This window comes from Antrostomus carolinensis, unplaced genomic scaffold, assembly GCF_000700745.2.
Source record: "Antrostomus carolinensis isolate BGI_N321 unplaced genomic scaffold, ASM70074v2 scaffold13922, whole genome shotgun sequence".
NCBI lineage: Eukaryota > Metazoa > Chordata > Aves > Caprimulgiformes > Caprimulgidae > Antrostomus > Antrostomus carolinensis.
The window spans coordinates 95,954-112,649 of record NW_010299076.1 but is presented as its reverse complement, the minus strand read 5'-3'; the positions used below and the strand labels follow the sequence as shown (position 1 = coordinate 112,649).

General features: G+C 37.6%; 1 protein-coding gene across 1 annotated transcript in view; it reads left to right on the top strand.

Moving 5' to 3' along the window:
- NCKAP5 (NCK associated protein 5) overlaps nucleotides 1-16,696 on the top strand; it is a 219,669-nt gene that overhangs the window by 108,548 nt on the left and 94,425 nt on the right. The window contains exon 5 of the mRNA XM_029083670.1: nucleotides 10,475-10,543. Within this exon, the coding sequence (XP_028939503.1) occupies nucleotides 10,475-10,543 (69 nt within the window). The remainder of the gene's footprint in view (nucleotides 1-10,474; nucleotides 10,544-16,696) is intronic.

Sequence of the window (16,696 nt, the reverse complement as noted above, 5' to 3'; positions counted from 1 at the left end):
AAGTTTTGAATCTTCTCTTGCTATCATCAACCCTAAGCACCCTCAATCGCTTAGTTTCCCAGGGGAAGGGAGTGGGGAGGAGTTTGGCGTTGGTCTTCCTTGAAGATAGTGCCAAATGTAGTTCCAAATTTCAGCTGTTTACTGTGATCACTCTATGATTTAATAACAGCCCTTCAGTTCAGGTGCATGGAGCAGTTGAGAGAAATACCAGTTATGGCATTAGGGCCATTTTTGGATTGACCTATGAAATTGTATTTCATGGTCATTCCAATGATATTAGAAAAAACATATTAAAGCCAATTTAAAGGAGAAGAGCTGCTCTTGGTAAATAGAATTTCTAGAAATTAAAAAATATTTTCCTTTATATATATATATGTGTAATCCTTGGCTTCCTGATACTTAATTTCAAGGCTTTCTACTTAATTCCGTTGACTATAATTTTTAATTTCTTAGTTTTTAAAGAAAAATAAGTCACATTTTTTTCTAATTAATTAGATCCTAAAATTACATTCTGTTACTGAATTGAATATTTCAGTGTGACCTGCCAAAATTTGAGAAGGTAAATTAAATTTGATAAAAGGAAAAACTAAATTCTTGAATTTCAACTTTTGAAGAAAATGAGCTTAAGGCCTTTGTATTTTATTCCCGTACTTAGATGTTGAGGTGTGTTCTGTAAAGACAAACTATTTGTCTCTTGGGCTTCTTTTTGTATACTCGCTTCCCAGCTCCATGAATCAGTAGTAATATTGCCTGTATTTACTATGAACATCTCAGCTAGGCAAGTGGGGAAAAATAAGAAATGGGTTCTGCTGGAATAAAGGTGCCCAAAGATTAATTTTCATACATAGATCTGAAATGCCCCGTTCTTTTCAAACTCTACATTAGATTAACCTTGAAGTTGAGTATGCTACTCAGGAAGGTGTGGATAATGAAATCACAGAAAATAGGAAACTGCACTGTGTCACTTACCTCATGGTCAAAACTGCAAAGGTTTGAAGGATAACTTATTTAAAGTAAATTCTAAAGTTGCCTTTCTTATTGCTTAAAAAACTTTCCTTAAGGTGTATAAGTTTTCCTCAAGATGTGAATTTAAAAAACAAAACCAAAACTTCTGTTTTGTGGTTAGGCAACTGAATTTTTTAGAAAGTGGTTGCCATATGCATCATTTCAGAAGGACCCAAAGCCCTGGAAATATTTGTGCTGGTTTCAGTGTCACTTTTAAATTTGATCAAAATCTTATACAAAATATTTCCTTTCAAATTAAAGCAAATATTTTCTTTGAAAATGGCTGCACTGAGAGTTTTTTATTGCACTTCAGCATTGGATATATAGATAGTCAATGGTTTGCAACTAGACTTTACTAATTTCAAATAATTAGTATTTCAAAGAATTAGAATTTTCCCTGAAGAGTTTGGTCTTTTTGCAAGAAAAATTGAAACAAATATGTTAAATTAATTTAACAAATATGTTAAATTAAGAGTTTTCAATGCAAAGATATTTATGTATGTGTTAAATACTAGTGGATATTAAACACAAAATGCCCTTTAAGATTAATCAGCTCCACACCACTTGCCTTTATCTGCCTGCGTTAATTGTAAGAATCTTAGTTTCACAATTTCACGATCTCATCCTTTTTTAATGGACCAGAGATTTTATTTTTAGTTCTTTGATAGAGGAAATATCTGCCTGTTAATATTACATGGGGAAGCACAATAAGTCTGTCAGAGTGAAATGCTCAGTTCTTAAGGGAGAACAGTTCTATAAGGGGGAAAATCACTGAAAAAAAGAGGTAAAAAAAAAAGAAGATGGAACAGCTGCCTCTGATTCACAGTTTGCAAGGGGAAGGGCCACTGAGTGTAAATATTGGAAAATCAGAAAATAAACAGATTTTACAACACGCACACACTGTTCCTTGCATAAAAATTCAGTCGTGTATCTTCCATTTGCGTGATGGCATTGTGGCCTGTGCCACTGTGCCTGGGTGCACGCTCCTCGGGACCTGCCCCGTGCTGTTAGAACGGCGGCAGCTTTGGGAAAGGTAAATGAGGTTCCGTGCTCCTCCTTCCTGACTGCCCAGCTCCCTGTTGCTGTATGTTGGGGTTGGCATCCCATGGCTTCATGGGTCTGCCTGACTGTGAGGGAGAGGGCTTTCTCTTGTCGTTTAACCCCTCATTTAATAGCAGCTGCTTCTGTTTAGCCAGCCTAGGAGTATTGTTTGTGGTCTCTGTGCAAAGCAACCTGTCCCACTGAGGCACGCAGCTCAGCGCTTTGTTCAGAGGATGAGTGATAAAAATAGGAGCCTTGCTGGGACTTCCCATGCTTGTACTTCTATGCTTTATCAAGTGTATATGCATTATATAGACTGTTGCGTAGTGTGTACGTCCTTAACACACAGCTTTATACCAATTCTCTCTGCTTATTTAGATCTCTTTTCCTCAAAAAATGTTTTATATGGGATCATTTGGAAGAATTTTTTTGGGAAAAAAAAAGGCATCATCCATAATTTTAACCTATTTGTTTAAAGGCCTGTACTGACAGCGCTTTACCTGTGGATATATTGTAAGTCTATTATATTCTCTGTAAATAATGTTAGAATTTGCTGGTTTCTGCAATTTGCATGCAGGTAAACATACAAAGCTATTATTGATATATCTGTTTGTAGCCTAGATATTTATTTGCTGGAAGATAAGCCTAGGCTTATAATGCAGTCTGTTTTGCTAGGTCTATTCCTGACCTTCTCTTTAAAATGTCAACTCCAAACATTTCTGTGGTGTCAGAAGGGAAAATGTTGAACGTTTTAAAGGCTCATAATTCTGAACTACTTTAGAGCTAACAAAAATTAAAAAGGCAAATATTTCCGTTTTTGAACCAGTTAAAAATTTCTAGCCCCAACTTCGGAAAATTTTTTTTTAAAAAACATAAACCCCAACATATTTCACAGAGGAATTCCCAGTCATTTTTAGGAGACAGTCTCAGCAGCAGTGTATGAATCGCATTTGATTTTGGTTTGTTTGATTCAACTCCTGAAGTTCATATGTTTATCCAATATAAGTAGATTTGAAGGATTAAATTCTAGTTATCCCCTTCTTTCAAAAAGGAGGCTTCATCATGTATGTCGAGCACCCGTTGTTTCTTTTCATGGGAACTGGGAAACACTCGATAGACAGGAAAAGAGCTCTGTGGCTGTGTACCCTGTACGGGACCTTGAGTGGGAGTCTCTCCCTGCAATCTGCTGCAGATCTGCAGATAAACAAGTTCTGTTTTCTGATCTCTGGCAGCATGAAATCCATACAATTTTTAAAGCTCTTACATAATTTCCGGTGTACAGTCGTGTTTAAATACATGAATCAGCTCATCAGTAGTTGGTAAAACAACATATGCAGCTGCACAGACTTTGGGCTGCTTTTTGTTCAGAACATTTAAACCCAAGTTTTTATGTAATCTTGAGTGGTTAGCTTTCTGATTTTGAATAAGTATCTTCTGATTTCTAGCATTTATTAGAAGGCGGTGGCTATACTGCTCTCTAGGAGGCTACAAACCCATTTTGTTGGTAACACTGCTACAGCATAACATGGCCTGTCAGATGGACTGCTTTTGAGATCTGCTGGTGGACTGTTTTAATGTCACTATGTTTATTTGTCCGTAAATAATTTAAAATGTATTACTGAAATTTTGAATTGCAAGAATGATCCCTACCAGGTCTGCCCAGTAAAGTTTAATATGGCCATTTTATAGATAGAATTATAATTAACACTTCTATTTTATTATTTGACATCACATATATGTTGCTTTCGTGTCATGTTTTACCTAAATGTGAATTGAACAGTGGCTGAGTATTTCAGATAAAATATGTCAAATGTTTTAAGTGTGGTTAAAGAGAATAGGCTATTTTATTATGCTAAAAAAATTTGGAAAATTATGCAATTGAGAAGGCTAAGGGCCCGTGTGTCTTGAAGCAAAGATGAGAAGCATGACTGTCATCATATCACTAATTTGTCCTTTTTGTTTTTTTCCCCCCATCTCTTTGAGGTAGAAGAAATAGTTAAGACTGGGACATTTGAAAAAGCACACATTAATAGTTTGCTAAGTATTAGTCTGCTAAGGTGACTGCTTACTTCATCAGTACCTTGTGTTCTCAGTCTCAGTTACTGTCCTGCAGATGGGAGATCAGGGAGCAGAGCTTTGGCACAAGGGCTGCAGTTCAGCAGGGAGATGCTCCAGTGTTGCTCTATTGTGAAAAGCATAAAGCAGGAGTTGGAAGCATCCAAATGTTGGCAGGCAGGTCATGACATGCAGTTCCCATTTTACTTCTAGAAAAGAGCTGTCTATAGCAATATAAAAAGGCACTGGAAAGTGGCCAGTGGAAACGCTTTCGTAATACTAGAGTTAAATTAAGTTTTTTCTTACTATAATTATGTTGATTTTAAAAACACAAATGTAATTTTCTGTACTTCTAACCAGCAGAAGTATACCATTAAACTTTTATCAGACATTTTTTTGGGTTAGTCTGTTAAAGGACAAATTTTCCATGTGTAACATGGACAGAATAATACAAAGTTTCCTGCAACCAAAGACATGGAGATGTTCAAGCACTAAACTCTTCCCAGAAGAGCAGCTTACAAAACAAATGCCATAAAAACCTAAGGACGGATTACAACAACATTACATCTTATCATTACCAACAACAGGCTTTGACCTGGGTTTTGACCTTTTGTGCATTGGATGAATCTATGACCACAAATATACACAAAATCAGAGGCTGAAAGCAGGAAAAAAATTGCTGAGCATGTTTGAAATGCTTGGACAGCTATTAATACACTGCACAGGGCATGACAAATGAGTGTCTGTGTAAATCAATAAAGCTTTCTATAAACAGACAAGTGGTTTAGTATGAATAACAAAGAAGTGCACATGGTAACCAGTGCTGTAGCATTCTGTCAGAGTTTTTAAAGTTCACTGTCATAACTTTGTTCCTCTTGACCTTTATTGATGATACCTTCAAAACATGTTGAGCTGCTACCTTGACGTACAATCTTTAGACCTTCATCTCCCGCCCATGGCAGTGGGGTAGACTAGATGATCTTTAAAGGTCCCTTCCAACCCAAACCATTCTATGATTCTACAAGCTCCTTTTCCCTTAGTGCAAAGCAATACTACTCTGCTTTATTCTCTCTTCTTCCTCCCATCCTTTTGTTTAGTCTCAACTCTACAATGGTTGAGTAAGGAAAACTGCTTTGTATGTCCTTCTCTTTTATTCATGCCTTCTAGTAGAAAATTCAGTGCTTAAATTCATTTCATTATGGTTCTAAAAGTGTAGAGGATTTTCTGTTGAAGAATTCCTAATAAGTACATGAGAAAGTTCTTCATTTAAAAGACCCCAGTGCACCAAATATATCCTAATTCATGATGCCTTGAACAGGCCAGCTAGGTAACAAAATATTGTTCTGTTCTCTTGACTTAATAAATCGAGGCACAGAAAAGTAAAGTTTAAACTTTTTGAAAAACACTTTAGGGACTTAAATTCAGATCTTATTTTCAGACATGATTTAAGCACTTCAGTTCACTCTTTCAAGAAGCACAGAGAAATGGCTTTTACAGGGTGTTAAGTGAAAGTTGTCCTCTAAAGTGCCACTTAGAGAGGCAAATCTGGAGGAGACATGGATATCTCATGACATTCTCAGACATGTGAATGTGTCTGGCACTTCTACCAAACACAGGTAAATGTTGAAAAAAGTATAGTTAGTAGACAATCCTTAACCTGTTGCAATAATCCTCTCTAAAATCATTAAAAGGGAAGAGGAGAGAATGAAGAAATCATCCTAAATGTCTGTATCAATGTAAGAGTATATTTATCAAGTGTATATTTATTTAATCTATCTGCAGTCTGGTGCTGTTATTTAGCTGAAAGGTGCCACGTTCTACCAGTGTAGGTAAGGACTGAACCCCCCCAAAAGTCTCAGATTTGACACAATGAGGCTGGTGGGAGACCTTGTGCTTTGCCCATGTAAATCCAGAGAAAAAGACCGTGAACTGGAAAGGAGCAGAGCAGTTTTTGGCTCAGAGCCTACTGCTAATGAATACTCTCTGGGAGCCAACATTTCCCTCTGTTCTGAGCAGGGGGGTAGGGAGCTTGTATTTGTTTTTTTCCTATGATTCAATAAGCTGTAATGTCTTCTATTGTTCATTAACAAAAAAGTAAATACGACCACATTAAGGATATATTTGAGATGCACTTTAGATTCTGGGGGAAGATGTATTTTCACAAGAATTTAAAGTTTAGGTGATTGAGCTGCGTGAATGGATGCTTCTTTTGTTTGGTGTTCAGGGTGTCCTAAAGCTAATCATGACCAATTTAGAAATTTAAAAATTGTAATTAATTGGCCTACCTTTACTGATCCAGTGTGTAACACGTTTATAAAAACATGAAAAAGGCTAAGGCTGCTGTCTGTCTCCTTGTTTCTTCTGTAGCATAATGAACAACGATTCATTGTGAACCAAGGAACTTCCTCTTAACCCAAAGGAATTTTAAGGAAACATTGTGTAATGTGAAAACAAATATAGTTTATTTCTTTGCACCTGACTTGCATCTGCTTTGATGGGAAATAAATGGCAGATTATTACTGACTTCAGCAGAAACAGGGCTAGACTTCAGTGCATCGGGTTTGTAGTGTGTCTGTTAACTAGCAGCTGTCCCACAGGAGAAAACACAGTGTTCTTCAACATCTCTAAAGGGGAGAAAGCTCTTAGCTGACCTAAAGATAATCTTCATTGTTACTAAGGCTATGTTTTCCATCCCGAGAAAGGGATTAAAATCAGAGTTGATGAAGTCTCTTATATTTTAGCTGTATCTTAGCAGTGGTATCAATAGAAAGCAACCTCTGTTTCATACGAAGTAGTCTGAAGTTTTCACTTTCAAATTGATTTTCCATTAACTCAGTCTCACAATTCAGAACAAAGCTGTCTCTAATTAAGGCAGTTGGAGACTGTTTAGCATTATCCAAGTCATGTTTGAAATCTTTAAATTTTCCAGTGTTGGAGAGATTCTTGTGCAAAATAGTTTGTTCCAAATCAGAACTAGGAAATATGTCTGTTTTGAGATTTTAGGATCCTTGAATCCATAGTGATCCAAAAGCAACATGTAATGTTTCATGGAATGGTAAATTATGCCACAGTTCCTTTTGACTGATTGAATGATACTGTGCTTTGAGAGCTGACCACCCCAACAAAAGCCATGCTTGGCTGTCAGTGCTGGTGGCAGGTGTTGAATGACAGTTGTCTGCAGCATTTTGCTGGGCTGCATCACTTTTAGTGCTTGTGAGGCTGAGGAACAGAGATGGTTTATTTCTATGTGTAACATAAACTATATATAAATTCCTAAAGGACAGCTATACCTGAAAAGGACAGCTATACCTAAAACTAGAAACCACTATAGAAATCAGTTGATATCTAAGAGAGCACCATTCTCAGTAATCTAACTTTTTTACTGCCTAATCCCCTGCTAGGTTATGTATGGGAGGAGTGACTGCATTAGGGGTCAGTACTTCTCTACCACTGCCTCTGGGTGCCAAGTGTGCAATAGCTTTCATGCTGTGAGAAGCGTGGACTTCTTATTGCAGCTTAGCCTAGTGTAAGTATGGCCTGAAAATAAAAAATGAAAATAAAATGTAATAGTGGTTTCCTCCAAGGAGACCTACTTTGCTTAACTGGCAAAAGATGTCTAGAATATGCAATTCTGGAGGTAGGGAGATCCCTCTGAGCAAAAATTGAGCAGCCTTACAATAATGTCAAAACCCAGTGGTTTCTGTTAAATAAATGAAGGTTTGGATTAGGAGGCAGGGTTTTGAGACCACAAGTGCTATTACAAATTTTCCAAATGAATACTTTTGGGGGACTGAGGATTATTCTCAAGTATTCGGTTGCAATATAGAGTAATTTAGTATATCAAGTACTAGTTTTCCCATGTTGTGGTAACTGGCACAGGATCTTAAGCAAAGTCAGTCAAGTATTCCCTTCTACTCCAGTCCTCATTACAAACATGCCAAATAAATAGTCATGATTTGCTTGGCAATCAAGAAGCAGAAAAGTCAAGCTAACATTGACTGCATTACATCCTTTCACTATGCTTTTGAAGCCAGTGGTGTGAGAAAAGGTTTATTATACAGATGTTTCCACTGTGGCTTGATAAGAGGGGAAATGTAGCATTTATTTATAATGCTGTCAAGTTCAGAGTTCCTAATTTTGGTAGCCTATTTGTAAAGGAATAGCTCACTGAAATCAGAGACAGCTAACAGATCCAAGAAGATTTAGCTTCCATTTTAACAGTGTTACAGCATTCAAAAAAATGGAGTAAGGCAATTATGGTGAGCTCTCTGGTTATTTTGTATAGTACAACTATGTGGTAGTTCTTTTAGACATCTCTATATGGGAGCAGTCTCCCCTAAGTATTTCAGGAAAAATCATACATATATTTTTATGTTAGCAAAAATGAAAATTAAAAAAAAAATAAAGCCACAAGTATGCCAACATGCATGAGTTAAAGGATGTGCAGATAGTAAGAAACCAGTAAGAAGAGTTTCTTTTAGATGGCATTTTAGGGTGATATTCATAGAGAAAACATCTGAAAATCTTGTAACTCATAGAAATACATTTTTATGTAGCAATCATCTCTTTATTTTATCAACTGGTCTGGAAGAATGTGCCTGTTAAAGGAGATTGTTAACTGTATATGATAACCTCTTTGGTATGGAGGACTATTTACCCTCCAGCTTCTGATTTTTTACTGCTGCTTTTGCAGCTTCTGCTTCTACTTTGCTACTTACTTCTGCACCTGTACTTTTTGCTGCCTCATTCACAGTGCTCTCTGCAGGATCACCCATAGACTCGTTATTGCCGTATGTTGAATCCATTGGTAGGTGACATTGTGAAAATGTGATGCAGAGCATTTTACCACCTTTGCTGGCTTTGATTGTACCCTGAAGATAAAGCACTGATTCCACACAGTTGTTCATTTAGACTTGTAAATAAGTAAACTCTATATGCCCTCGTTTCTTACCTCCCTTTTATTCTTTACTGTCTTTCAATATGATAGATAATTATGTATGTTTACTTTTTCTTCCTAATCTTATTTTTAGGATTTAGTTGAATTTGAAATTGTTGTTAATGAATCAATTTATTGGACTCCAGGATTGTAATTTGTTTCAATCATTTACTTTTATTAACAAGGAGGAGAGAACTGTGCATATTTCTGTAGAATCTATACAGTATATTGCATCAAATTTTTCTCTAAAATTAGAAATGTTAACTATATTGATGACTCTTGTTTGTATAATGACAATTCTTTTGAAACAGCGTTTAACTTTTATAGCTTGCGAGAAGGTTAAAGTGAAGCAAGTAATGTAAATTGTATAATAGTTGTGATTATGTGAATGCATTGATTTTGGTGTTGTGGTTACAGCATGTGAAGTTACGCATGGGAGGCAGAGAGGTTTCTAGAGCCAGTTTTAACTCACAGACTTTTATCTATTGTTTTAATTTCTCAGTCCTTAAAAGAAAACTAGTTTTAACTTTCTCTGATGCAATTACATGCAGCACACATTAGATATTTTCCTTTTCCAATACTGAAAGAATTCTGAAGTCAAGTTGTAATCTATAGAAAAATACATTGATTTCCTGTAATTTACATACCAGATTGTGCCATTTTGAAGTTTGCAGTATGAAAAAATGTGAGTGTAATGGAAATTACAGATGGTTGAAAGGAACTACTATACAGAAAACTTTATCATGTTTAAACTGACATATGCAAGAGAAAAAGTTTCTGACTTCAAGATTGCATTTAGACGTAGTAAAATACCTCTCTCACTCTTGAAATGATAGGAATTGGTTTTTGAGTAAACACTAATAGATTTATCTGGTTCAGTTAGGGGGTTTAATTCAGCAATTAGCTATAGTATGACCAGTGCATCTGGAGTTACCACTCCGGGTGGTAACCAGGCTCATGAAGAGCTGCCACAGTAAAAAGTTTCCATAAGATTGTCTTTTGATTCCTTTTGAATCTTTTTGAATCCTTTTGAATAGCTGCCTCTATTTGATTCCAAGTGGCTTTCTCAGATAGCAGGTTCACATTAAACAGAAAAGCAGGGGGGAAGAAAAGGTATACTAGTGTCTGTCTCCTGTAATCTTTCATTGCCAACTCTATTGCACCTGACAAGATGAGATTGTGGGCATACTTGGAATATCTGCTCTGAAATTGTTCTAAATTGTAATGCATGTTGTGAATAATCTCATAAACTAATGTCACTTACAATTTTACTCAAAACAGTAATTTGTGGCAAAATAAATTGCATGTTGTTTTTTATTCTGGATCTCAAAGAAGTACACAAAGTAAGCACCCTGAGAAATTTTCTGAATTGCCATGTAGTACAAAATACCCTTTGATTAACTTACATGTTTATTTCTTTGTTCTATTTTACTGTAGGCAGAGAATTCAGCGCTGGCTCTGGAAAATGAAAATCAGAGAGAACAGTATGAAAGATGTCTTGATGAGGTAAGGTAAAAAGGTTGTTCTTACCTGGTACTGTAATTAAATGAATAGAAATTAATCTCTCCCTCTCTTACAAGGTTGACATTGTTCTGCAATTTTCTAGTATTACCTCATTCTAATTAATTCCAAGAACATATCTCTGGCAGTCATAGATATTGTTCTCCATGATCTCTGCTGTAAATACTGTTTTGACCACATTTTTTCACTGGAAAGTTAATGTCCTTGTGACCAGTATTTGGAACTGGTTGGGAATTTAGTCTCTCAGCTCACTCTTAGGGTTCTGTACACAGCTTTTTAAGCTCAGTTTTTTCTACCTGTTGGCTCACTTCTGCTATATGGCTCAGCTCCTGATCAGACCTTCCAGTTACAGCTACAGTATAGTTCACTCATCAGTCCAGCAGTGCTTTCCATTCCAGAAATGTCTAATATCTCCTCTTGCATGCAGCTTTCTCCATATATATACTGACACTTACTTGTTCCTTCCATTTATCCTGAAACAAGGCTCTTCGGGATATACAAGAGCTTAAAAGAGTTTTCATACTTTTAGTAGCTTGAAGAGTTTGCTTAGTAGAAATCATTTACCTGTTCCATAGTAAGAATGCATAGTAGCATAAGTAGTTAGCTAACATGGAAACAAAACAAAAGCTACACCAGCTTCTCGGCTGTGCCTTTGAGAAAAGAATGCATGAGTGTGCAAACCGCACAGGTTACAATTCATGTCTTCATATCAGCTTTTAAAATTTTTAATCAACATTTGCTGAAGTGTTGCTGGCATGAGCAGTACAGCTCTGATACAAGAAGCCTCCAGTTTAGTGCAGATTTTCATCAGCAAATCCACACTTTTGCCACTATAGCATAGTTTTATCAGGGAGCTGGAGTAAAAGACTTGCAGATACACTTTCCCACTAGGTTATGCTTTGTCCATTCTGTGGCACTGGGATAGCGGCAGACCCTTGGTCTGCGTTGTCCTGAGTCACTCCATTCAGTGCACACTTGAATAGTATTTGGATATTTTGGTGATAAAGATTAAATTACCATATAATTACTAACTTTAGCTTAAATTACATAGCTTCACTTAAAATTATTTTCTGATTGTCTAGGACAAAATCTGCCTACATAATTAATTTTGGAAATGAGTCATGCACCATAACTGTCAGTGCCAGCAAAACACTCCATACAGATTAAAAGAACAGAAGATATGTTTTTATTGTGTTTGCAGTAACATGATGGATTTCTGATCCTGGCTTGTGTTTTTTACATGCTGTTGCAGTTTAAAGAGCAAATAATTATATCAAACTATGTTCTGAACTCTATTATCTTCAGCATTACATTGACTGTTTTCAGTTCTTCCATATTATCACAGCTGTATCCATCTTCTCCCACTGTGTCAACTTTTTCAGGAGAAAGTGCTTGTCATCACCCGTGGTTTTGTGCTTCCCTGCTTTATTTTTTGTTTCCTTATCTTCTTCCTTTTTTGTCTTCTGTTTTGTGTGCAGTCACCTCTCTTGTCCTTCCCCATGGCTTGATAGCACTTTTTTCTTCTCCTTTCCCTTTCAGCCCCCACAATGCTTTGGCAGTGGCACTGTAACCAGCATTGTTTAAACTGACACAAACTTGGACCTAATCCTTTCTGATCACTGAGGTGAAAAAGTTGTTGCCAGTGACTCAGACAATAAAACCATATTTAATAATTGCAAGTTCTGCAGGAGTCCCAGGTTAGCACCCACCTGAGCACATTCTATTGCTGGAATTTCTTCACAATAAATCACACATTCTCACCCTGCTTCATTATAGTAACAATAAAGAGAATAGGAGATAAGTGTATTGGGTTTGAGTGGCAAGGTTTTGGTAGCAGGGGGGCACAGGGGTGGATTCTGCGAGAAGATGCAAGAAACTTCCCCTGTGTCCAACAGAGCTGATGCCAGCCGGCTCCAAGACAGACCCACCACTGGCCAAGGCTGAGTCCATCAGTAACAATGGTAACGCCTCTGCGAGAATGTAATTAAGAAAGGGAAGAGAAAAAAGCCCTGCACGTTTTGCAGCGAGGGAGAGGAGTGAGAATATGTGAGAACAACAACCCTGCAGACACCAAGGTCACTGAAGAAGGAGGGGCAGGAGGTGCTTCAGGCGATGGAGCAGAGATTCCCCTTCAACTTGTGGTAAAGACCCCCTGCAGTCCACGGAGGTCCATGGTGGAGCAGATCTCCACCTGCAGCCCATGGAGGACCCCACACTGGAGTGGGTGGATGTCTGAGGGAGGCTGTGACCCCGTGGGAGGCCCGCGCTGGAGCAGGCTCCTGGCAGGACTTGTGGCCCCGTGGAGAGAAAAGCCCACAACAAATAAGGTTTTCTGGTAGGACTTGTGACCCTGTGGGGGACCTGCACTGGAGCAGTCCCTTCCTGAAGGACTGCACCCCATGGAAAGTACCCACACTACAGCAGTTCGTGGAGAACTGTCAGTCATGGGAAGGACTCACATGGGAGAAGTTCGTGGAGGACTGTCTCCCGTGAGAGGGACTCCACGCTGGTGCAGGGGAAGGAGTCCTCCCCCTGAGGAGGAAAGAGCAGCAAGTGACAGAAACAACGTGTGAGGAACTGACCCCAACCCCTATTCCCTGTCCCCCTGTGTCACTGGGAGTGGGAGGAGGTAGAAAATTGGGAGAAAAGTTAAGCCTGGGAAGAAGGGAGGGGTGGGGAGAGAAAATTGAAAATTTCTTTCCTTTAAGTCTGATGCTTCCTCTGTTCATAGCTCACCTTACACCAACTCTAGTTCTTGAAGGTTAAGACCTCTTCAGACCTTCCCTAGTTTCAGCTTCAGGACTTCTTCAGCAGTTTTTAGGAGCAGATTATCCTCTACAACTATGTATCTGGCTGTGCTGCAACTCCATTTTGCCCCAGGGAGACTGAATGGGTTTAAAGGGAGGAACACAGATGTTCCTGAGAACACAAGACTGTGATCATACCCAAATCTGAGACAACTAAGCCTGATACCAAAAAATTTAAGTGCCTTATAAAACCAATATTTTCATTTTGCCTCTGCAATCCAATTAGTTATGAGTGTATTGAACTTCTCCTGGGCTGAAACCTCTGAAGCTAATACCTAGTCATCCTGGCTAGTTACATGTTTGGGATGCTTGACAGGCCCTTGAGGTATTGAAGGTTGGGAACATCATTTGATAACTATTGGGAGAATGCTGCTATCTTTCACTCATCATTGAGCATCCTTAGATTGCAGCTTCTCTCCCCTGGGCACAGGCGAACTCTGCTCAGGGCACTCAAGCATCATTTAATCTCGCCACCCTGCCAATAGTGTCCCTGCTTGGTCCCTCAGGCCCCTACAGCAGTGCGATAAGGACACTTGCTATGCACAGTTCCTGCTGAGCTGTTGGTGGCCGTTAAGCTGCATGTGAAGGAAGTGAAAATAACCACCATGATTTTTCTATCTGTGTGTAACAAAAAGATACCCGAGCTGAGTTTTTAAAGCTATGCCTGCCATTATTTTCTCTCATTTTTCTTTTTTTTTCATCAATTATTTTACATGGTTCTTTTCATTCATATAATGTCCCACATTTAATATTGTATGAGTGCTTGCACCTCTGACTCAAAAATGCGTGCTCTGTAGTAACTTTCACGGTAAAATTCAGTGCAACTGAAATGCTCATAGAGATTAAATCTGAAAAGAATATGGGTCAAGCTGAAGTGAGTCCTTTATGAATTTTATTAAATATTCACTGATTTTTAAAGTCATTGTTCATCTCTGAAGTGTACATATAAACAACTTTAGAACAGTGTGTGTCATTGAAATGTTCCAGTACTTGATAAATAAGAAAAGAGCTCATTTAATTTCAGAAGTACTCCATAAGCGTATCTTTCTGTCTCTGAAAACTTTAATGCAAAAATCAGGATTGTCTTGTACTGAGTTTGAGGTTAACATGCTTAATCCTAGTTTCCTATCCTGGAATTCAGCTGTCAGTTTATTGGTAAGTGGTAATGTCATGTTTATTCACATCACTGTGCCAGCTGAGATTTCCATCAGGCTTCACCATACTTGCATGCAAGAAATTGTGCAACTTTGGGTAGGTGATATTTTTGCTGATGTTTCAAGAATTAGCTAATCAAAAATACAAAGTTATCTTTAAAAATGTATTCTGATTTTAAGATTTGAATAAAATAGAAGGCTTTTCATTTTAGTACACTTGAAATGTCTTTGTGCATATGGAACCATACACATGGTTAAAGGCAGATGTGTAAAATCTCAGTACTTGTAAAAGGTATAATAGATGTTACACTAGGCTCTCTTTTCTCTGATTCATTCTTTTATACCTTTTCTATTAAGACCACTTTATAACATGTATATGTAAACATAATTGTGTAAGGAAAAAGTGAAGCTGGATCTTTTATCTTTCATTGCAATCCACAAAAGGAAATCTCACCTAAAGATCTTGGCTATTAAGTTCAAAGGAAAGGCAGGCAGTGTGAAGGCAAGCAGTGTTATCTACAACATAATAGTAGACTAAGGAACTGTCCATCTCTATTCTATTCCTTGTTTCACCTTGATTAACTGCATGAATCAAGTCATTTTACAGCCTACTTTTTACTGGGATTGAGACACAGTCTGCCTCACATCAGTGGGAATTTCACATATTCTGCATTTCAGAGGTCAGTCCCTCTGCCTTCAATGGTCTGTTTCCTCAGGTTTTCGTAGTTGTGACTCAGTTTTGTAGTGCTGGCTTATGTTGTTCATATCCGTGGTGTCTCTTGATACCTGTAAGTAAAAATGAAGTAGGTCTGCTACCTTAGCAGTTTATTTCCATCTGGACAGTAGCACTGTTGTAGGAGTGGAATAGCAACTTCATTTGAAATACAAAAGTTTGGATATGCTTCCACTTATTGACTGCTAAATTAAATTTAGTAACTGCAGAAGATTTCACTGAAGGCTTCCCACCTCTCTTCCTGCTGGAAACCAAGAATACAAACCTACAAATCTTTGAATGGTAATAACAACACAGTTTGCCAAGTTGTTAGATACTAGAATAAAATAACCTCATTTTGTAAAAAACCTAGTTGTGTATCTCTCTTATTGAGATCTGTGGGAGCTATGGATCACTGGCAGGTACTTTCATTTAGATACCTAACTTCATACACTCTTAAGTTGGAAAATTTGTCACATATGCATTGGCAAGTTCATTTTTTTTCCCCATTTGGAAGATTATGCCATTTACACTCCTCTGTGCAATATATAAAGCTACAGGAGTAATTTTGTAGGGTATTCCATTGTGAGTCACTTGTACACACTTCAAAGAACCTTTTAGTTCTTCCTTGGTAAAGTAACTCCATGTCAGAAAATAAAGAAATAATGTATTTGATATGGTTTGTTCAATTTTCAGGTAGAGCAAACAGACATTAAAAGTACATGCCAGAAGGAACACTGTCGGATGTAGATCCTGAGAGCCTATAGGGCAAGGCACATGGTTTTTCAAAACTGTAATGTATTTACTTCTGTTGGTTGATACTGTTCTAATATTATTCTCTGTCTGTTAAATCATGTATAGAGCTATTTTATGTGACCATTGTTCCATGGGCTGCCGTAAGTTAGGGACCAGTTTGGAGAAAAATTGATACTAGGCAATTTTATGAGAGTATGAATCAAATGTAACTTTTGGATGTAACAGAATTGAATTATTTCCAGCAATGAATTAGCTTCAACTCTTTCCTCACAACTCAGTTCACATCAATGGTGTGGGGTTTTTTCTTTAATTTGTCAAGAGTAAGAAGAATCAATGCAGCTTTGGTGATATCTGCATATATTTTACTGTCATTTCTGAAAGCCAAAGCCAAAACGGAAGTAATAACTAGTGTCTCTTTTTGCACAGAGTGAGATCTCTAGTTGCTCTGCCTAAATGCAAGAGCAAAAATATAGGCAGACATATTGTGTGATAACATATGCATATTTAGTTAAATTATATTAGAAATGTAACATACAACTTAAACATCATCAATAGAAAATCTTGTGTCAGTCCCTCCTTCTGACAGTCTTTCTGTCCCTCATTCTTCCCCTTCCCTGCCTCTATGCCTGCTGGTAAATATAAATTAGTGTCCTGCCTTTTAGCTGGAACAGAGCTGGGTTTCTTTTTAGTAGCTAGAATATTGCTGTGT